Source organism: Lipophrys pholis (genome assembly GCF_963383615.2).
Source record: "Lipophrys pholis genome assembly, chromosome: 11".
Classification (NCBI taxonomy): domain Eukaryota; kingdom Metazoa; phylum Chordata; class Actinopteri; order Blenniiformes; family Blenniidae; genus Lipophrys; species Lipophrys pholis.
This window is the reverse complement of record NC_137631.1, coordinates 30,975,760-30,997,604: the sequence shown is the minus strand read 5'-3', so window position 1 is coordinate 30,997,604 and position 21,845 is coordinate 30,975,760. Positions and strand designations below refer to the sequence as shown.

The 21,845-nt window shown below is 46.4% G+C and overlaps 2 protein-coding genes across 7 annotated transcripts in view; one reads left to right on the top strand and one right to left on the bottom strand.

The window, feature by feature from the left end:
• Positions 1 to 5,748, bottom strand: part of LOC308117063 (proton myo-inositol cotransporter-like) — a 36,474-nt gene extending 30,726 nt beyond the window's left edge. For 2 of the 4 annotated variants that reach the window (XM_080475702.1, XM_080475704.1), the window contains exon 1: positions 5,502 to 5,612. The gene's annotated coding sequence lies outside the window, so the exon portion shown is untranslated. Of the gene's footprint in view, positions 1 to 5,501 lie in introns of all 4 variants that reach the window. The other 2 variants (XM_080475701.1, XM_080475703.1) reach the window with 2 other exon arrangements.
• Positions 5,749 to 7,521: 1,773 nt separating this feature from the next.
• Positions 7,522 to 21,845, top strand: part of lrrk2 (leucine-rich repeat kinase 2) — a 132,609-nt gene continuing 118,285 nt past the window's right edge. For all 3 annotated transcript variants that reach the window (XR_013935810.1, XM_080475543.1, XM_080475542.1), the window contains exons 1-4: positions 7,522 to 7,770; positions 12,790 to 12,875; positions 14,260 to 14,369; positions 16,107 to 16,195. Coding sequence is in view for 2 of the 3 variants with exons in the window: in XM_080475543.1 (XP_080331669.1) it covers positions 7,635 to 7,770; positions 12,790 to 12,875; positions 14,260 to 14,369; positions 16,107 to 16,195 (421 nt within the window). In the remaining variant the exon portion in view is untranslated. The remainder of the gene's footprint in view (positions 7,771 to 12,789; positions 12,876 to 14,259; positions 14,370 to 16,106; positions 16,196 to 21,845) is intronic.

Genomic DNA, 21,845 nt, shown 5'->3' with positions numbered 1-21,845 from the left:
AAGGTGTTAGGAGGCTTCCTAAAGGAGTTAGTGAAAGGTGTTAGGAGGCTTCCTATAGGAGTTAGTGAAAGGTGTTAGGAGGCTTCCTAAAGGAGTTAAGGAAAGGTGTTAGGAGGCTTCCTAAAGGAGTTAGTGAAAGGTGTTAGGAGGCTTCCTAAAGGAGTTAGTGAAAGGTGTTAGGAGGCTTCCTAAAGGAGTTAAGGAAAGGTGTTAGGAGGCTTCCTAAAGGAGTTAGGGAAAGGTGTATCTAAAAGGTCCAAAGGAAGCATCAGTGGTTCCTAGGCTAAAAGAGGTTTTAAAGGAAGCATCAGTGGTTCCTAAGCTAAAGGAGGAGGTTCTAAAGGACCCATCAGTGGTTCCTAGCCTAAAGGGGGTTCTAAAAGCAGCAACGAGCCTCTTTTTCTTTCTGAATTCTCAATAAGCAAAGGAAGACAGTCCTTATCATGGCCGCAACACAAAACACTTCTGGGGTGAAGGAGAAGTGATAGAGAAGGAGACAGGAGGGACAATTTGGACGTTCCCTAACATAGCCGCCACTTCTAGGGGTTAAGGAAAAGTCGATAGGAAAGGAGATAAGAGGGACCAAAGACATGATAAAGAGGAGACGCCTCATTGGCTGACGCGGAGCAGGAAATACGGCGGCCATCTTGGTCCGGTCGTCAAGTCCGTAAAACAAACTGCAGATCCAAGACACCAGAGCACCGTGTGGAGTGTTTCTGTAGAAAGCAGGGCTCTGGGGTTACTTTTCACAGGAAAGATGGAACATTACTATTGTTTGAATTTTGCAAATATAAACTTATTGTTGTGTATTTCTGTCCACCAGTGAAGTCAGCAGCTGCCATGAGCTGGACTTTGTTTACAGCTTGTTCACCTGCTCTTAGTTTATAAATCAAATGTTCCACAATACAGACTGAGATTACAGACTGACTCAAGAATGTTATTGTAGAAATAAACCAAATATTACAGGTATAACATGGACCTGCACAGACCTTGTTCACATGTAAGATTTCTCTCATGTCTCCTGCTCCTCACAGACTGAGAGACACAGACTAAGAAACACTGACTGAGAGACACTGACTGAGAGACACTGACAGAGACACTGACTGAGAGACACTGACTGAGACACACTGACTGAGAGACACTGAGAGACACTGACTGAGACACACTGACTGAGAGACACTGACTGAGAGACACTGACTGAGAGACACTGAGAAACACTGACTGAGAGACACTGACTGAGACACACTGACTGAGACACACTGACTGAGAGACACTGACTGAGAGACACTGACTGAGACACACTGAGAAACACTGACTGAGAAACACTGACTGAGAGACACTGACAGAGACACTGACAGAGACACTGACTGAGAGACTGAGAAACACTGACTGAGAGACACTGACTGAGACACACTGACTGAGAGAGACAGACTGAGAGACACTGACTAAGAAACACTGACTGAGAAACACTGACTGAGAGACACTGACTGAGAGACACTGAGAAACACTGACTGAGAGACACTGACAGAGACACTGGCTGAGACACTGACTGAGAAACACTGACTGAGAAACACTGACTGAGAGACACTGACTGAGAGACACTGACTGAGAGACACTGACTGAGAGACAGTGACTGAGAGACAGTGACTGAGAGACACTGACAGAGAGACAGACTGAGAGAGACTGACTGAGAGACACTGACTGAGAGACACTGACTGAGAGACACTGACTGAGAGACACTGACTGAGAGACACTGAGAAACAATGACTGAGAGACACTGACTGAGACACTGACTGAGAGAGACTGACTGAGAAACACTGACTGAGAGACACTGAGAAAAACTGACTGAGAAACACTGACTGAGAGACACTGACTGAGAGACACTGACTGAGAGACACTGAGAGACACTGACTGAGAGACACTGACTGAGAGACACTGACTGAGAAACACTGAGAAACACTGACTGAGAGACACTGACTGAGAGACACTGACTGAGAGACACTGAGAAACAATGACTGAGAGACACTGACTGAGAGAGACTGACTGAGAGAGACTGACTGAGAAACACTGACTGAGAGAGACAGACTGAGAGACACTGAGAAACAATGACAGAGACACTGACTGAGAGACACTGACTGAGAAACACTGACTGAGAAACACTGACTGAGAGACACTGACTGAGAGACACTGAGAAACAATGACTGAGAGACACTGACTGAGAGACACTGACTGAGAGAGACTGACTGAGAGACACTGAGAAACACTGACTGAGAAACACTGACTGAGAGAGACTGACTGAGAGACACTGACTGAGAGAGACTGACTGAGAGACACTGACTGAGAGAGACTGACTGAGAAACACTGACTGAGACACACTGACTGAGACACACTGACTGAGAGAGACTGACTGAGAGACACTGACTGAGAGAGACTGACTGAGAGACACTGAGAGACACTGACTGAGAGAGACTGACTGAGAAACACTGACTGAGAAACACTGAGAAAAACTGACGGAGAGAGACTGACTGAGAGACACTGACTGAGAGAGACTGACTGAGAGACACTGAGAGACACTGACTGAGAGAGACTGACTGAGAAACACTGACTGAGAAACACTGAGAAAAACTGACGGAGAGAGACTGACTGAGAGAGACTGACTGAGAGACACTGACTGAGAGAGACTGACTGAGAGACACTGACTGAGAGAGACTGACTGAGAGAGACTGACTGAGAGACACTGACTGAGAGATACTGACTGAGAAACCAAATCTCTTTAATTCTCCTTCAGCCATTGTAGGTTGATCAAACCTCTATTAAATCAAAACAACTGTATTTTGTTCCTGCAGCTGCTCCAGATGCAGTCAGCTAGCTGGAGAGTGAACTCCCTGACCAGCCAATCAGAGGGCAGGAATACACTGACGTCACCCTAGGCCTTCTAGAAGGTCCTGAGTCTCAATATCTAAATCTGATTGGTTGAAGCTGCAGCGACTGACACTTGTGTTACGCTGCAGAACCATAGACATACACACTAGACGCCTCAGAGGCTTTTATAACCACTGTGTACTGGAGGCTCTGCAGTGAACCCTCCAGGCAGGTGGACTTCGAAGTAGTGCCATATGTCTTCAACTTCACAGCTCATCTTAAAAGAGGAGGTGCATCACCAAGTGATGAAGTTAAAACAATACCACACAGTTTGGAGAATGATGTAGTTTAGCCGCATGTTCGACTCAAATAAGTATTTCTACGACATTGTGTGGTCGTTAAGCAGATATAGCTTTCCAAGTGTGATTACTTTCATTTCAGCCGGTGGACACCAGGACGAGCTGGACATCCAAACAGGCAGACACTGCAGCGTCTCAGAACCAGTCAGTGTACTGTTCCCCGCCTGTTCCAGCAGGAGAACCTCAGCCTGATCCCAGTAGGAAGTTCTGTCTGGCTGTTCTCAAACAGCTGAGCAACATGTCACCCCTCACTCCTCTTAGACATACTGACATGTACACAGACAGTATTATTATATATATTGATTAGGAGAGCAGATCAACTGATTGCACGTTGAACAAGCAGTGAATGAATGTGATACCACAGGACTCTGAACAGGTCCATCTGGTCCTCACTAGGACCTCTCCTATCACTGCCCACATGTCCTGATGCTCTGACAGCCAGACTCAGTGAAGCCATGGCCGAGGTGGAGAGTCTGAGAAGAGAGGAGAGGAATGAAGAGATGGAGAACGGAGGGCAAAGAGCACAGTGGGGGGTCTTCTGGAGGAACTGAGGGAAACATCTAATAACTGAAGAGCTGGAAGAGAATATGTCATATAATATGGAATAATAGATAAATGTGTCACAATAAATAAATATGTAATGGGTAAATATCTAACTAGTATTTTCTATGTAATATTAAAGGTAACGATGTACAAATAAATGAAAGTATAATAGGTAAATATGTTAGTGTGTAAATATGTTAAAACAAATCTAAATTTGTTCCACAAGAAAGTTATAACTTTATAATGTACATGTTCATTGTACATAAATGTCTCATTGTGTGTAAATAAAGACTTTCCATATTGTTGTCATGGCTCCATCATGTTGCTCTAAAAGGAGAGGACAGCGTCCCAATGTCCCGTCTGCAAACTGCTTCCATGTCCTCTCTAGACTTTATAGAAATATGCTACATTAAATAAATAAATAAATGAAATAATTTTTAATTTAATAAATTAAAAATGAAAGCAATGATTCTTCACAGTCCTGTAAATGTATATTTGCGTGGTTTTCTTCAGAAAACACGTCGCTGTCACAGACTTGTTTAGGCTGACGGGTCAGACTTGCCCCTCACAAGATGGCGGCCGCTCTGACGTAACGGAGCGGTGGGCGGAGACAGGCTGCGCGGCGTCTGGTGTTTATGTCTACGTGCAGAATAGATCGTTTGCACCTGACATCAGATTTCCCATGATCCTCTACGATTCGCTTGGGTCCGCCATCTTTTATGTATACAGCTGCATAAGAACATAACTTCGTATCGGATTCATGTGATTTTTTTCAATACAACCTGCACCATAACCTCCCGAGCTACACCCCCGGCCTCCATCACCTCCCAGAGCGCTGCGCTGTGTGGCTGCTGAAGACGGTCCATTTGGTGAAGAAATGTCCCGTCAGATAACTAATGAGGAACTTTTAATAAATGAACTCTGCCGTCAATCTGTCCCGTGTGTGAATGTCTGCTTCAACAAGCTGACAACGTAGACATATGCTGGTAGATCGTTTCTGTATGTGTAGAGCCTCCAGTCTACACCGTATAGTTAGCGATCTAGAAGAGTATGTCTACAATCTAGTAGAGGTCTACTACTGTAAGTCTATGTATTAGATCATTCTGTGTTGAAAAGCACCAACACAATATGAAACGAAACACTTTGCGCCTTCCTCAACAGTTACCGGTTTGTTGTAATTAAAAGTGGTCATAAAAGATGGCGGACACGAGCGAATCGGAGAGGATCATGGGAAATTCGTGACGTCAGCGCAAACGATCTATTGCACGTGAAGGCCTCAGGTAGATTTCTTTACCCTGCAACAGGTGATAGCTGAAATGTGATTGGTTAAAAGCTTTAATATGGAAGCAGCGCAGCCGGGGGAGAAGCTATGAGAGGAAGCGGACAGATCATTTGGAATACTTTAACAAGTATTCATGGACAAAATATAATCAACATATATAATCAGATCTTTTTCTCAGGCCTGCAGAGAAGGTCTTGCAGGCCCTGACGCCCACCACTGCCTTTAACTTTGGGTTTTTCACACCTTCAAAAACATTGTTCAGGATTCTGGCTGGCGGCGCCTGTTGACATAGATATATGAGCACACACGCGCGCGCGCGCACGCACACACACGCACACACCGCAGTCCCTTTCTTTGGAGGAACTCGTCATGTCAGCACTTTTTCTTGATTTAAACGAGCCGAACATTGAAGATCTGCTGCGTCTTCCATTCATGCTGGAACAGGGACGGCTTACACTTACGTTCGCGTGTCCTGCTCGGAATCAGAAGAACAACTGGAATCTTGTTGACGTCTTCAGTTGAGGAACAAACAGGAAGTGTCAGTCATGGATCATACGATCCGCCACAGAGAAGGCCACGCCCACTGCCGGTCACCTGTTCCCCGCACAGACACGCAGGGAAAGCGTCCAGCCTTCCTCCAGGAGAAACAGACACTCAACCTGTAAAGTGAAAATAACACAACTTGTAGAACGAGTTTTTGACTTTTTTTCAAAATTGAAGCTCATGTTAACGAGAAGAATTTATTCAAGACATGTGAAAGTCATTCTCCAAAACCTTGAGAATGACTGACTGTGGAAGAGCCATATTCACGCAGTAAATCCTCAATACAACCCTGACATTTACCACCATACTGCTGCTACTGAACGGGAAAGACGGGTGCACACCCTATATATTAATAATAATTATCCTGATGTCCAATCTGTTAATACTGAGAGTTTGTTTGCACATTTTTCTTCCTACAGAAGCACATAGTCTTTACATGAATATGTTGCAGCCAAAATCATGCAGATAGAGCATCCAAAGGTATTTTGATTTGTAACAAAAATCGTTTGGAATAAACTTAAGTAAAAATATAAAAGTGAAAATTTCAAAAAAGTAAAAGTAATCCAACCTAAATGTACATCGGGGACAAAGATTTAAACAAAATTTTACAATCGTGACAATTTACAAGCTGACTCATTGTCCACACATTTCAAAGCTTTAGCAAATAAGTTTACATCATTTCCCCCAAAAATTATATTTGGTTTGTTCTTAAAAATATACTTTTGTGAATGAAAAAATTTTCTCAACAAAATTAAATGACTAACAAGAAAACATGTTTCTTTAATCAAAATAAAAGTACCAAATCGAATAATTGTCACTGTCAATGGGGGCAGGATCATTTCACTGTACTGCATTCAACTCCACACATCTTTCAAAAACATATGAACAAAATTACAATTGAAAAATAAATGATCCTAATCTTCCAAATCACCTCCACACAATCTACAGCTATTAACATCTCATTTGAACTTTAATTTGATGTATTCACGAGTTAAATAATCCCCATCAAGATCCTTAAACTGTAATTTCTTAACCTTAGGCGTCAGATGATAAGCTGTATATATTTTTCCCCATTTTACTAATCTGCTCCAAATTAAAATCTTTCAGATTAAACTGTCTCCTTGTTTGATTGGGGAGAAGTTCTTTCATCAACATACTTCTGATAAATGTATTAGTAATTCTTTTCTGTTAGAAAATAGAATACTTTTCATGTGGAGCTGTCTCACACCAGGAAAATCCTTGTGTGCAACACAGTTTGCTTCAATACTGAGAGTTGTGGATCGTATCTGTGCAGATCCTGGACCATCCAGCAGGGGGTGCTGCCGCCGCCGCTGCCGCTACCGCTGCTGCCGCTACCGCCGCTGCCGCTGCCGCTGCCGCTGCCGCTGCCGCTGCCGCCGCCGCCGCTGCCGCTGCCGCCGCCGCCGCCGCAGCTGCCGTCGCTGCCGCCGCCGCCGCCGCCGCCGCCGCTGCCGCTACCGCCGCTGCCGCTACCGCTGCTGCCGCCGCCGCCGCCGCCGCCGCCGCTGCTGCTGCTGCCGCCGCCGCTGCTGCTGCTCCTACTGCCGCCGCCGCCGCTGCTGCTCCTACTGCCGCCGCCGCCGCTGCTGCTGCTGCCCGGAGCCATGGCCCTTACTTCCCATCTCTGTAAAGCTCCGGAGAGATCGCCATTAATAACCGTGGTTATACAAAGCAGAAGGCGTTTCTCTCTATCTTTGACTATGAGGGCGAACAACGTAGGAAAACTGTCAGACAATCAACCAACATGAAAGCCATTAAAACTTATGCGTCTTTTAAAGCTTTTGTATAATGTAATAGTATGAGGCTGTATGTTCACTGCCCCCTGGCGGTTGTTACACGGTATGCTCCCCCCCCCCCCCCCCCCCCCCCCCCACTCAGTCACATGATGTGGCCCGAGGAAAGCAGGAACCCAAACACAATGTGTCACCGAAGCGGAAGGAGCGTCTGCGCGGTGGGAAAGTGAGCTGCCGACCGGGACAGCGGACATGTAGGCAGGGACCAGGGCTGAGTTCCTTCGTGTGACCATGGTGGACAAAGAGGAGCTGGAGGAGAAGCTGAGGAGGCTCCTGGTCCGACTGGGGACCCCCCGGGAGGACCGCCAGCTCTGCACTCTGATCCAGATCATCCAGGACCTGCTGTTCCTGGCACACACCGAGCATGGTAGGAAGGGGCTCCACACGGTCTCACATGGCTCTGCGTGGGGGGGGGGGGGGGGGGGGGGGGGGGTAAAGCTTCCCTGCCTCCTCTGCTTCTCACTGTCAGCTTCACTCATCCTCTCACTTAGAACGGTCTGGACAAAACGACTAAGACAAGATCATGAAAGAGTTCAGGAGGTCCTGGGTCCAATGTCTTTATCACAAGTTAACCAAACGTTCACGTACCTGTGGTAAAAGCAACACAAAGCTTAACGCGAGGAAGTGATATCACCTGAGAAAAGGAAGTTAACAACAAAACAACCAGATGGGAGTGAAACCAAAAGTGACTGAGCGACAAGTAGATGACTGCAGTGCTGGAACCACAAGTAAGAACCTTCCAAATGGGATGGAACTCAGCTGTCAAACCCAAATGACTGCAAACGTCAGCAGAACTACCATGAAGTTTAAAGGTAGTTTAGGATTTAGAATTAACAAACGAGTTCCGTCTCACTGCAGATTGACCCAGAGACAGAGACGTCCAGTCAGAGACGTCCAGTCAGAGACGTCCAGTCAGTCAGAGACGTCCAGTCAGAGACGTCCAGTCAGAGACAGAGACGTCCAGTCAGAGACAGAGACGTCCAGTCAGAGACAGAGACGTCCAGTCAGATACGTCCAGTCAGAGACAGAGACGTCCAGTCAGAGACGTCCAGTCAGTCAGAGACGTCCAGTCAGAGACGTCCAGTCAGAGACAGAGACGTCCAGTCAGAGACAGAGACGTCCAGTCAGATACGTCCAGTCAGAGACGTCCAGTCAGAGTCAGAGACGTCCAGTCAGGAGCCATTACCAGTTAAAAGAAGACAAACAACTGCAGCAAAAAGGAGTTTTTAACAATGAAAGAACAGAGACAGTATGTGAAGACAGACTAAAGAAGAAAGCACTAACTTATAAAACAAACTACCAAACAACCGTCCAGAATGAACCTGAACATGAGAGACTGAGCCCAGCTCCAGGGAGCTGAGAGAACACGGATCAGTACATCAGAACATCAGTACATCAGAACATCAGTACATCAGAACATCAGAACATCAGTACATCAGAACATCAGAACATCAGTACATCAGAACATCAGAACATCAGTACATCAGAACATCAGAACATCAGTACATCAGAACATCAGTACATCAGAACATCAGTACATCAGAACATAAGAACATCAGTACATCAGTACATCAGAACATCAGAACATCAGTACATCAGAACATCCTGCTGAACACAAACCAACCCAGAACACATTGAGGACCAAAAGAAGCTTACTCCAGTTAAATGATGAATTAATCAATAAGGTTTGTGCAAAATTCCAAATTGAATTGATAATTTGTCCAAGCATATATGCAAAACGTACCCCTCTTATAATCTAAAAAATTATTCAATTTGTATTTAATGAAAATATATTTACACACAATAACTATTCTTTATCCAAGTACACCCTCACCTTCACCCCGAAGTCACAGTTCTGATTTATTATGCCTGAAAAGTGGCAAGAAGAAGTAAAACATATATAATCCTACACTTCCTCCAATATTCTGGAGTCACTTTTTATGATTATCCTTTATTATAAATATATATTCTTATATATGTAAATATATACTATGTATGTAATAATGTCATCTAATGTAGAACAAACACACACATTCATATTCACAATGTGTGAATGTAAATTTATTTTAACAGAGTCTGCAAACAGTAAATAAAATTCAAATTCATATTGAAGGAAGTAAAATGTAAAAGCTCTGAAATTCCAATTGATAATCTTGGTGTTCTGCACAATCATGCTTTACAGTATATTCCACACATGACTACTTTACATATTTCATACCATTGTCATTACTATGAACTTCATGTAACGTTTGGTTTTAATTGCAGCAATGTTTTATTTCGACAATTTAGAATAATAGTTTTATCTGTAAAAGAGATTATTTAATTTTGGTGGAAAAAATGTTTTACTTGGATAAAGTAAGGCATTTCCCAGAATGCTTTACTTTATCCAAGTATTCAAAGTGGTTGTCAAGACATTTCAGGACATTAGTTTGAAAACCTCCCTGTTTCCAGAAAATGTTCCAAAGTTTGTGATAAAGGCAACAAGTTAAAGGATAATAGACCTAAAAGGCCGTCTGTCTCCATCATGCTGGTGAGCTGGTGAGCAGGACACCATCATGCTGGTGAGCAGGACACCGTCATGCTGGTGAGCTGGTGAGCAGGACACCGTCATGCTGGTGAGCAGGACACCATCATGCTGGTGAGCAGGACACCATCATGCTGGTGAGCAGGACACCGTCATGCTGGTGAGCAGGACACCGTCATGCTGGTGAGCAGGACACCGTCATGCTGGTGAGCAGGACACCATCATGCTGGTGAGCAGGACACCGTCATGCTGGTGAGCAGGACACCATCATGCTGGTGAGCTGGTGAGCAGGACACCGTCATGCTGGTGAGCTGGTGACCAGGACACCATCATACTGGTGAGCAGGACACCGTCATGCTGGTGAGCTGGTGAGCAGGACACCGTCATGCTGGTGAGCTGGTGACCAGGACACCGTCATGCTGGTGAGCTGGTGACCAGGACACCATCATACTGGTGACCAGGACACCATCATGCTGGTGAGCTGGTGAGCAGGACACCATCATGCTGGTGAGCAGGACACCATCATGCTGGTGAGCTGGTGAGCAGGACACCATCATGCTGGTGAGCTGGTGAGCAGGACACCATCATGCTGGTGACCAGGACACCATCATGCTGGTGAGCTGGTGAGCAGGACACCATCATGCTGGTGAGCTGGTGACCAGGACACCATCATGCTGGTGAGCTGGTGAGCAGGACACCATCATGCTGGTGAGCTGGTGACCAGGACACCATCATGCTGGTGAGCTGGTGAGCAGGACACCGTCATGCTGGTGAGCTGGTGAGCAGGACACCATCATGCTGGTGAGCAGGACACCATCATGCTGGTGAGCAGGACACCATCATGCTGGTGAGCAGGACACCGTCATGCTGGTGAGCTGGTGAGCAGGACACCGTCATGCTGGTGAGCAGGACACCATCATGCTGGTGAGCAGGACACCGTCATGCTGGTGAGCTGGTGAGCAGGACACCGTCATGCTGGTGAGCTGGTGACCAGGACACCATCATGCTGGTGAGCAGGACACCGTCATGCTGGTGAGCTGGTGATCAGGACACCATCATACTGGTGAGCAGGACACCGTCATGCTGGTGAGCTGGTGACCAGGACACCATCATACTGGTGACCAGGACACCATCATGCTGGTGAGCTGGTGAGCAGGACACCATCATGCTGGTGAGCAGGACACCATCATGCTGGTGAGCTGGTGAGCAGGACACCATCATGCTGGTGACCAGGACACCATCATGCTGGTGAGCTGGTGACCAGGACACCATCATGCTGGTGAGCTGGTGAGCAGGACACCATCATGCTGGTGACCAGGACACCATCATGCTGGTGAGCTGGTGACCAGGACACCAGGGATCCACTGAGCCGTCTGCAACAACTGCAATACTCCAATGTGTGGCTCCATTAAGACAAACTACAAGTTAATGATTTGTTATTTGACTTTGTTTTTACAGCCATTTCATTGGTGTTGGTATCAGTGTCACATCTCAGTTCAAAACCTCAGATACTAAACATGATTCCTTTCTTCAAACATGTACTTTACTTTACTTTACTTTACTTTACTTCCAGATGCATCAGTGCTCTCTCTCTCTCTCTCCCGCTCTCTCTGTCTGTCTGTCTGTCTGTCTGTCTCTCTCTGTCTGTCTGTCTCTGTCTGTCTGTCTCTGTCTCTCTCTGTCTGTCTGTCTCTGTCTGTCTGTCTGTCTGTCTGTCTGTCTCTGTCTGTCTGTCTCTCTCACTGTTTCCACCAATTCATGTTGAGAGTGAAGAGGATGAGGAAGATGACACCTTGGATCTAGAAGTGGTCAATGTAGAGCAGGAGATTGCGTACCTTTCTCCGGAACAAACTTCCTGTTTGTGAACATCTGTCTTTGCCTCTGCATCCACTGAGAGAATCTTTAGTGTTGCAGGAAAGATAGTCCCCCCAGAAAGATGTTGCAATGATAAATAAAGCCTTTGAGGAACTTATGACAATTAATGCATCCATCCATCCATCCATCCATCCATCTTCTCCCTCTTATCCCTCTTCTCCGTTCCCGGGTGGTGGTGGTGTCAGTCTGAGCACCGTCACCCAGATCACATTGATCCATTAAGAACCTTCCTGCGGGTGGAGAGCCCACAGGAAGGTGGAGAGCCCACAGGAAGGTGGAGAGCTCACAGGAAGGTGGAGAGCCCACAGGAAGGTGGTGAGCCCACAGGAAGGTGGAGAGCCCACAGGAAGGTGGAGAGCCCACAGGAAGGTGGAGATACCACAGGAAGGTGGAGAGCCCACAGGAAGGTGGAGATACCACAGGAAGGTGGTGTTACCCTATAAATTAAAAGGTAGAATAGTAAATGGACTTCACTGAAACACTTTTTCAACTGCAGTCCCAAAGTCCTTTGAGATATTAGAAACTCAATGAATATTCAATCTCACACTATTTTGTGTCATTTGTTCATTCTCAAATAAAAACTTGTTTTACTATTTAAGACAAAACCTTTATAAACATGACAAACTCTTCCTGTTCCTTGGCTGTAAGGAATTTCTCTGATTTGCAATGCCTTTCATTCGACTTCCTTTAATTCCAGTTTCAATTCTTCACATTGATTAAATTGAAACTCCAAAGTTTGAATTTTGACTGAATCCAGTTAAATTAAGCTGGTACATCATTCTGATGGGTTTTCTAATAACTCCAGATGTGGAGCTTTTAACTGTAAATGTGATCTTCTTGCACGTTGGGCAGTTTTTCTGTGGAAAATGTTTGCAGGTGAGTAAGGCAGGTACACGTAAGTATCCGGATCATATTCAGACTTGTGATGGGGACAAAGAATGCGGGGAAAGCTCACTGGTCTCCTTCCCAACCCTCGTTCTGTTGCAGCTGCTGAGTTGTTTGAAGGAAAAGACGTCCATGTTCCCCTCAGTGTGATGCTGTCGGCCTATGGCAGCAGCAAAGGAGTCCAGCAGGTACCTTCTCAAAGCTTCTGATATTTCATGTTGTGGATTTCAGGGTTTCCAGAGGGGAAACATCAGCCCCGTTTCAACCTCACAAAAAGTGCAGGGATGGAACGGGATGGTCCGGTCCGGACCGGTTCGGGTTTCCACCGCAACAATTGCGTATTTTACGGAAATAACCACTCCAAAGGTTGACGCTTTTGCGTCGGGGTACTCAGGACAACCCAACGGGTTAGAGGAGCCGTCTGCTGATTGGTCAGAGATTTACTCCACGCCCTCAATATTTTAATCTTTTATCTGTACTAATCCTCTGTTGTTAACATATTCAGCTTTGCACTGGTTGGTTTCTTTTTGTTTGTTTTGCTATGCGACTTTCATGTTGGTCCTTAAAGAGCAGAGGTGAGGCAGGACGGAGACCGGGACTCTGGAGCACACGCTACGGCCGGAACCGATGCTCTACCGAGTCCTCTCGTTGCGTTGCTGGCTGGTGCTCCACTGCGTGGGCCGCCTCGTGTCCGGCCCCGGAGCTCCGGTTCCCCGATGGTGGAGCTCTGGAACCTGCCGGTGTGTGCGGCGTGATGCAATGCGACGATCAGACTCGGACTGCGTCCACACACGGTGCGCTGGGCGCTGCTCTGACCCCCGAGCCCCGGTGTCTGTCCTCGCATGGCGTCCGCGATCTCGGCCCCAATGCGGAAGTTGCGGCTGTCATGTTGCTGATTACGCAGCGTCTCACGCTGCGGCACCGGAGCCCACCTGCTTGCTGCCGCCGGAGCGCGCTCGGGTGCACTTACCCGGGGCCGGCCGGCATTCACTCTCTTGGAACCAACACGGAAGTTGCAGCTGCAGCTGCAGCTCTGTGGCTGCAAAAAAAGAATAAAGTTAACTAAGCAACTAGTGCAAAGTGGAGGATGTAAACAACAGCAACAGAGGATTCATAAGGTCCAGGTCTGTCGCCCTGGCTGAGATGACTGCTGCAACATCATATATCTGCGGAGCTCTAAACCCCGCCTACATTTGAACCTACTTTGTGCGGAGGAAACGCACCAGATTTGGCTTTGGGGAGCTTTGCCATACGGCCCTGTACCGCTCCGTTCCATCCCTGCACTCTTTGTGCGGTGGAAACGGGCCTATAATAGAAGGGAGCGGTCACCTTCATTGTTTCTGTAGTTGAAGTCTCTGAGAAGCAGCTTTATGAAGCTGAACAGCAGTTAAACTTCTTCTCCTCCTCCTCCTGCTAACAAAGAGCTTTCTTTGAAAGGGTTTGGATCATTTCCCAGTAGGCCCACCCTATTATTTGTCCCACTGGAGGTGTTACTTCTGAAATCTCTGTGCTGCTGAACATCATTTTGTCCCTCATGTCTAGCTGACTGAGGCTTGCTGTGTCTCTCTCCAGGTGGGCTGGGCTCTGCTGTGTCAGCTGATTGAAATCTGCCCCACCACCCTGGAGCACCTCACCAGGCCTTTACAGGCAGGGAAGGAGTGGGAAGTTCTGGGAGTGCACCAGTAAGTGAAGGCACACTGTCTGGGTGTGTCTTAGTGCTCGTTCACACTGCAGGCAAATGTGACGCAACTCCGATTTTCTGCTCCCAAGTGACCCCTATCCCATCTGTTTTGTGACAGTGTGAATAATACAATTCAGATTTTTGCACAGCAGACCAATGCCTCAATCATATGTGGTTTCAAATGGGAGATGTATGTGATGCCTTACAATGCGACGCCCTCTGAATGATCCAGTTGCAAATATGTGACGTCCAGGTCATTGACGTGTGACTGACGTCACGAATAAGCTCCGGAGGAAGCGGCTCCGCCAAAATGTCAAAAGTTGTGCTATCTTTTACCCTTATTCCCCTTTTTCTTTCCCTCGTCATTTTGTCTCGATTCTGTCGGCTCCTATCGCACACACACTTGAAAATGCTTCTACTCACACACACCAGCGTTGCCAGATTGGGCGGGTGTCCCCCAGTTGGGGATCCAACTTCTTACCTATTTTAATTTGCTTATTTAGTGCATTTGTGTGCTTATGAGGAGTTTTTTTTGATTACACATATGATAGTTTTATGGTTTTAACATGGGTTTCTCCAGAGGTGGAAATTTGTGTTGGATGTTATTGAGGTGTGAGGGTTTTGCGTTGTGTTTGGGCTTGAAACAGTGAGTCAGATCTGGCAACCCTGGCTCTGACCACTGTGACATCCATATTTGTTTCCACATACAGTTTGCTCAGCGTGAGGTGACACCTTCTTCTGGTTCTGGAGTCCTTTAACGTTCACACTGCAGTTTGATGGAGGTCGTATTAAAGTGTAGCGTGAAGGTCGGATCCCAGCAAATCAGAATTGAACATCAGACCTACAGTGTGACTGTCGCCGCTCTGGTCTCACATGCACGTCTTCACATGTCACATTAAGGATGATTAACAGGGGACTTGTTGGGCAATTTTTTACAGTTTCTTTTTAAAGATTGTTGAGTACATTAAGCATCCATTATATTGGGGGCAAATGTAAGGACTTGATGTTTAGAGAACTTTGGTCTCTTCTTCATTTAGTTTATTCCTCATAATGAACTTGACTTATGCAAATCAAAGGATTGACAACCATTTTAAAAGCGATGGGAGTCACATGGGATTTGTTGTATACAGTGGAAACAAAGATTTATTGAGCTGCAGATATGGAAATATCTGCAGCTATTGGAGATATGGAGAGGTGAAAAAAAGTGAGACTCCTGTAAGAGAGTTGTGGTTGCACTAGTGTCCAAAGTGACTGAGTGGCGTAAGCAGAAAAAATGTTCCACATAATGAAATGTATGTTTTCATACATAGCTAGAATTACAGTAATTATTATATTTACAATTTTCCTGAGGAAATTCTAAGCCTGTAAACTGAATCAGCACATGGTTCAGCTCCTCTGGATTTGATAAAGGACTTAATGAGTTTTAAAGTAGTTTTCCTCTGAAGTTGTAACCTCCTTCTCTTTCATAAAACAATTTCTGAATCTTACCCGGCAGTAAGTTATTCTATGATCTATAAAGTATTTGAATGGTATTAAACTCCACAAGATCATTTGATTTGAACGTTTTCGACAGTAAGAACAGTAGATTGGTGTGTTCATGAAAGCCAACATTGTGTATGATTCTTATTGCGCTTTTCTGTAGGATAATACGTACGTTAAATATGGTAGAATCAGTGAATCGTAAAGAATGTGATGAAATGATGAAGTGGACTTCTCACCTGTCTGAATGTGTTTTCAGGCAGATCCTGAAGGTGCTGTCTCGGTACAGCTCAGACTGTCGAGTGACCATGGTGGGACTCCGAGCCCTGGCCCTGCTGCTCCAATCAGGTTTGAGATCCACCCTGTAGAAAAGCTTTAATACTGAAAAAAGGCCTTTATTCAGGTGTAGCAGAGGACCAAAGATGAAACCATGTGTAAGGATCCACGTCAAAAGTGACTGTCTGCACAGAAAACTACTTTATTATCAATAAGTGTGTATAATGTGAGCCACCTTACTTTTGGCTGCGATGAAGACAGAAAAATGCTGAATCAGCAGGCACACAGCAGATCTATTTGGAGCCTTTCATACATGTTTCCATGTTTGCATCATTTTAAATGTTTGGTTTTGTGGGGACAGTGTCGATAAAATCTGGATTTATAACCTCCCATCGTATCAGGACTTCCAGTGGGACGGACTGAGTGATGGACACGTAAAGCGCAGCTCTAATTTCAGCCTATTTAATATCACCAAAGTTCTTAGACTTTTGACCATAATCCAACATTACTACAGCAAACATGAGCGGAGAAAGACAGACGAGGGGAAAATCTGGGACAAGGGGCGCTACGGAGAAGAAAAGTGATAAGAGTTCCCATCCTGCAAGCCTCCGCAGCTCGAATGTGTCTTCTGAACAGCCAGCAGGATTCACAGTCAAAGCTATGGGAACTAGAGGGTAGCTCCCTGCGCAATAATTCTCAGATTTATGGGGTTCAAGAGAAGACTGAGGGCACTTCAGTGCTATGGTTTGTTGAGAACTGAACCATGACTGAACCTGGGGAGAGCCTGGACGTTCAACGGGGGGCAGAGCTTGGAGTTGAGCGAGCACACCGAGCACTGGGACCTCAGCCATCATCCGTTGTACCACCACGCTATCATTATTGGCTTCCTAAGGTTTCCGACAAAAAAAAGATGTTCGTTCAGAAGAAATGCGTTTTCATTTACCACGATTATGCAGCAGCTGTACAACAGAAATGAAAGGAATATGCTTCAATCAAGAGGGTGTTGAATAATCCACGTTCATACACCATTGACAGTGCATTTTCTCCTCGACACTGGGACTGTCACATATGATGACCCCTGTGCTGCAGCCGAGGAGGTGGTGAAGTGGCGCTTCACAGTAGGACCAATTCAAACGAAAAAACCTTTGGAGCACAAGGTGGAAACTTCTGCCATGGTGCACAGCGTGGACCCGCCGCATAGGAGCCCACGGTCAGGAGAACATAAGGGAAAAGCTGCGAGGATTTCAGAGATCTGACCACCTGACAATGAGGAAATCACTTCATCTGTTCAATGGGACAAAGCTAAAGCCTTCCTTAGATGACAGTTTATAGCCAATGCAGCATTTCTGAAAAAAACTAACATATAAAAAACTACATGACCTACATTTAGAAAACATTGCGTAGAATTCTTACTAAAAATGTACGTACGCCCAAAAGCTGAAAATGGCGTGCGCCCAAACAAATTGGGATCGGTAAAACGGTGTGTTGGGATTTATGGTTGGTTATTAGCATTAAATTACTGTAAGTAATAGAGTACTGAAAGTAATAAGTCACTGGAAGTAATTTAGGAATTTTTTTTATTATAAATGGACGTAAACTGTCATTTACTCCTTAACAACTCCTAAAGTAATTGAGTAATTACTTAAAGTTAATAAATTGTCAAAAATTATTTATTAATGAAAAATTATTTATTTAATAAATTTGTTAATTTTTCCATTAATAATAAATTGGTCAACAATAAATACACAATAATCACCAAGAATCATTCATTCAGCTAACAGGCGTTTATTAATGAAATGTATAAATTCATCAATAATTCTGAAATCATCTCATAAATCAACACATTCAAGTAGCAAACGACATCTAACACGGAGATCTAATCTATTAAACAGCAAAAGTATGTACAAAGTGTGTGTGTGTGTGTGTGCGTGCGTGCGTGCGTGCGTGCGTGCGTGCGTGCGTGCGTGCGTGCGTGCGTGCGTGCGTGCGTGCGTGCGTGCGTGCGTGCGTGCGTGCGTGCGTGCGTGCGTGCGTGCGTGCGTGTGTGTGTGTGTTGGGGTATGATAGTGATCAGAGGCGAATGGAGTCTGAGTGGGGATGTAATGACCGAACGTCTGCCAGAGGGGGAGGCAGGCCCCAGGTTTGGTGTAATGACCATGGTGACCACTAGGGGCATGCGGTGCTGAGCAGAGGGAAAGTGCAATGACTTGATGGGACCACCACGTGGGCATCAAGAGGGATTGCAATGACCCAGGCAGCCACTAGAGGCGTTTGACTCGCTCTTTCTGGGGCACGATGGTTGCCTAGCGGCCAGATAAACAAGACACCCTTTGCGGATGTGCGAGGGGGATCTCGGAGCGGGACGGTCTCGCCGACGCAAAACTCCTTCCGTAAGGACCGGACGGTGTTGTCGACCGGGTCTGAATGCTTGATTTTTAACTGGATGTCGGAACATGCACTTAAAATTCTGGTGACTGTGGGGGGGGGGCACCAGTCAGCAGTTTGGTTGCTAACTTGGCTTTGTGTGTGTGTGATCTTGATCAGATAACGACACAGGCGGTGGATGTGCGGGGGCACGCGGGTGAGCGATGTCGGGGTTAGTGAAGAGGGAGAAAAGAGAGGGACAGTTCTGGTGAGGATCGGACTGGCATCGCTGTTGCTCAGCTCATATATCAGAGGTGAAGAAACGGGAGTTTCGTACTCGCGGTAGTGCGTGTGAACGTTGCGTTCCCACAGATGCTGCAGCTTCGTGCTGCTGCAAACTTAATGACTCCTTAAACACATTGCATAGTAGCTTCATGCTAATCTAACAACTCTGCCCAGACAAAGCTCTCTTACTTGGTCGTTGTGCCGTGGGGTTTAGCACCGGGTGGTGCTGCGCGGTTCTCTGAGGCCACGGTAGCTTGTCCGTTATTACCGGTTTGTGTTCAGCGTCCCGAACCAGACTTGGGCCTTGCTCAGCTGCAAGTCAGAGTCATCCGGAGCACTATGCCGCTGTGCTCCGGATCCAAATAAAAGAAAAAGGAAAAGAGAAGAAGTAGTCCAAACTGTGTCCTGCTCGTCCAGCAGACGGAACCTCGGTTTGGTTCTGTGGTTCCACTTTTGTTCTCTCTCTTCCTTACTGATGCAGCAGAGACGTGTGTCTCTGTCGGCGTTCAGGGATGAGAAGCGAGGAGCAGTTAGTTGGAAGGGAGTTTCACCAAGTTTGAATTTCGGACACCTGTGGTGTCTGGGTCGGGTTCGACCAATGAGTGGCTGGCAGCTATGGACTCTGCATTCGCTGCACAGTTTCTATTGGTTCCCAACCTGGGGGTTGTGGCTCCCCCTGTGGAGAAGAAGAGTCTGATGTGAAGGTGGAGGTCAAGAGGAGAGTGACATCATGGGGGAGAGTGACATCATGGGGGAGAGTGACATCATGAGGAGAGTGACATCATGAGGAGAGTGACATCATGGGGAGAGGGACATCATGGGGAGAGGGACATCATGGGGGAGAGTGACATCATGGGGAGAGGGACATCATGAGGAGAGGGACATCATGGAGGAGAGTGACATCATGGGGGGCAGAGGAGAGTGACTTCATGGGGGGAGTGACAGCATGGAGGAGAGTGACATCATGGGGGAGAGTGACATCATGGGGAGAGTGACACCATGGGGGAGAGTGACATCATGGGGGAGAGTGACACCATGGGGGAGAGTGACATCATGGGGCAGAGTGACACCATGGGGGGCAGAACCCCAGCCCACTGCTGGACACAAGCCCCCCATGATAGTGACTCCACCATGTGTCAGAGTGTCGGAGAGGAAGGAGACATTTAGGTGGAGACACAGCAGACTGATAAAGTTTTATCTGGTTATTAAATGTATAAATGAAACATTAGAACGGGGACGGTGAAATTGCTCAGTGGACTTCAGTCCACTGTCCATCAGTTCTCTCCATCACTCGTTTGAAGTTAAAACCATAACATATGAGCATCATGCTGCTGATTCAGCAGTAACGTTCCACGAAAGAAACCTCTCTACCACTGCAGCTTGGCTGTTTATGATTACGTGAATCTATAAGTCTGATTTTTAAAGATTTTAAATGTATGAGATGAATCTGGCTTCAATTCTCCACCTCACATCAGCGCTGCAGGTTCCCCGTCTCCAAAATGGGTGTGCTCAAGGTTCTAAGTTGGCGTACCGATACGCACACTGTCCCGCAAAGTTTATTTTTTTAGATCACAAACTTTGCGTGGGAAGTGGCGTACGCATCTTGCAGGACCTGTTTTGTGCGTAAACAAGCTTTATAAAGAAGGTCCCTGGAAAGTAGACAGGGGGTTTTTCCACGGGAAAGAACCAGGTTCTAGTTCTGGTCCAGGACCAGACTTAGCACCAGTTCTTTGTCATTCCACTGCCAAAGCTCCGGCCTATCAGGGGCTAAACTGCTGCTACGCTGGTCCCACTTCGTTACTGGCACCAAAGAGGAGCCGGACTGGGACCAGAGAGGAGCCGGACTGGGACCAGAGAGGAGCCGGACTGGGACCAGAGAGGAGCCGGACTGGGACCAGAGAGGAGCCGGACTGGGACCAGAGAGGAGCCAGACTGGGGTCCGACACGTCATCAGCTGGGGGTGGAGGTATCTCTGGAGTTATCTCTGGAGTTATCTCTGGAGTTATGTCTACCTAAAAGGCAGAAGCGAGGCTGAACCAGCTTTCTGAAATCTCCAGCGAACACGGAACCCCAGAGTGGTTCTAGAGAAAAACATAAAAAATACATGTGGGAACGATGTAATAAGTTGTTCCCTGAAGTTAATAATACGAGGGAACGGGATTATTTAATCCGCGTTCGCGGGTCCGCGGCTCTCGAGATGCTGCAGAGCTCCACCTGTCATTCAGCTACGTCAGATAGAATTTAGAAGCAGTTTCCATTGTGGTTTATTTTACCACTTTTCATGGTGACATGATTATAACTAACGTCACGTCCAGGTCTTGTTTCACCTTCTGACCGCCGGCTGAGGAGCTGCAGCCGCTGAGCAAGGCAGTGTGAGGCAGCAGGGGGCGCTCTGCTCCGCTCCGAGACGCTCCAATATTATTTTATAACCACAGAACTTCTTTCTAATGAAGCCAGACTTCTGGTTCCTCAGGAACTACTAAACAAACTACAAACTACTGGAAATGAAAGTTGGAGTTTTTAGAGCTAAAATGAGCCTTTTAATGGCTTCATGTGAAAGAGAACTTTAATCAGAGTGTTTACCTAGGTTACCATGGAAACGGCTGCAGAGCAGTGTTCTATCATTCTACACCTCCATTCCTCCATGTTGAAGCTTTTGATTCAGACACGTCCAGAAATAAAGTGAAAGGAGCAGAAAGTCACTATGGAATGTTGGAATGGTGGAAAATAAGACCCAAACTCATACACATGTTATTATTGTCCCTCTATGTCCACTCTGGAGCTCTGGACTAGAACAAGACGGACGTGAACAAACACCAATAGAGAGACGAAGAGACGTAATGTCTTCTGGCTCTTTGGTGCATCAGAGGTTCAGGTCCGACTAGATGGAGCGACCCGGACTAAACCCATGAATCCAGTCCGTCTCCTGGTTCCTGTTTGAGCACCGTCAGCACTACAGTGGTGAAATTAGTGATGTATCACGTTTTGGAGTGACGCAGTGACGAGACTCTCACTGGCTCCGTTAACGGTGGAAAAAGAACCGGTTCTTTGGTGGTGCTCATTTAAGAACTGA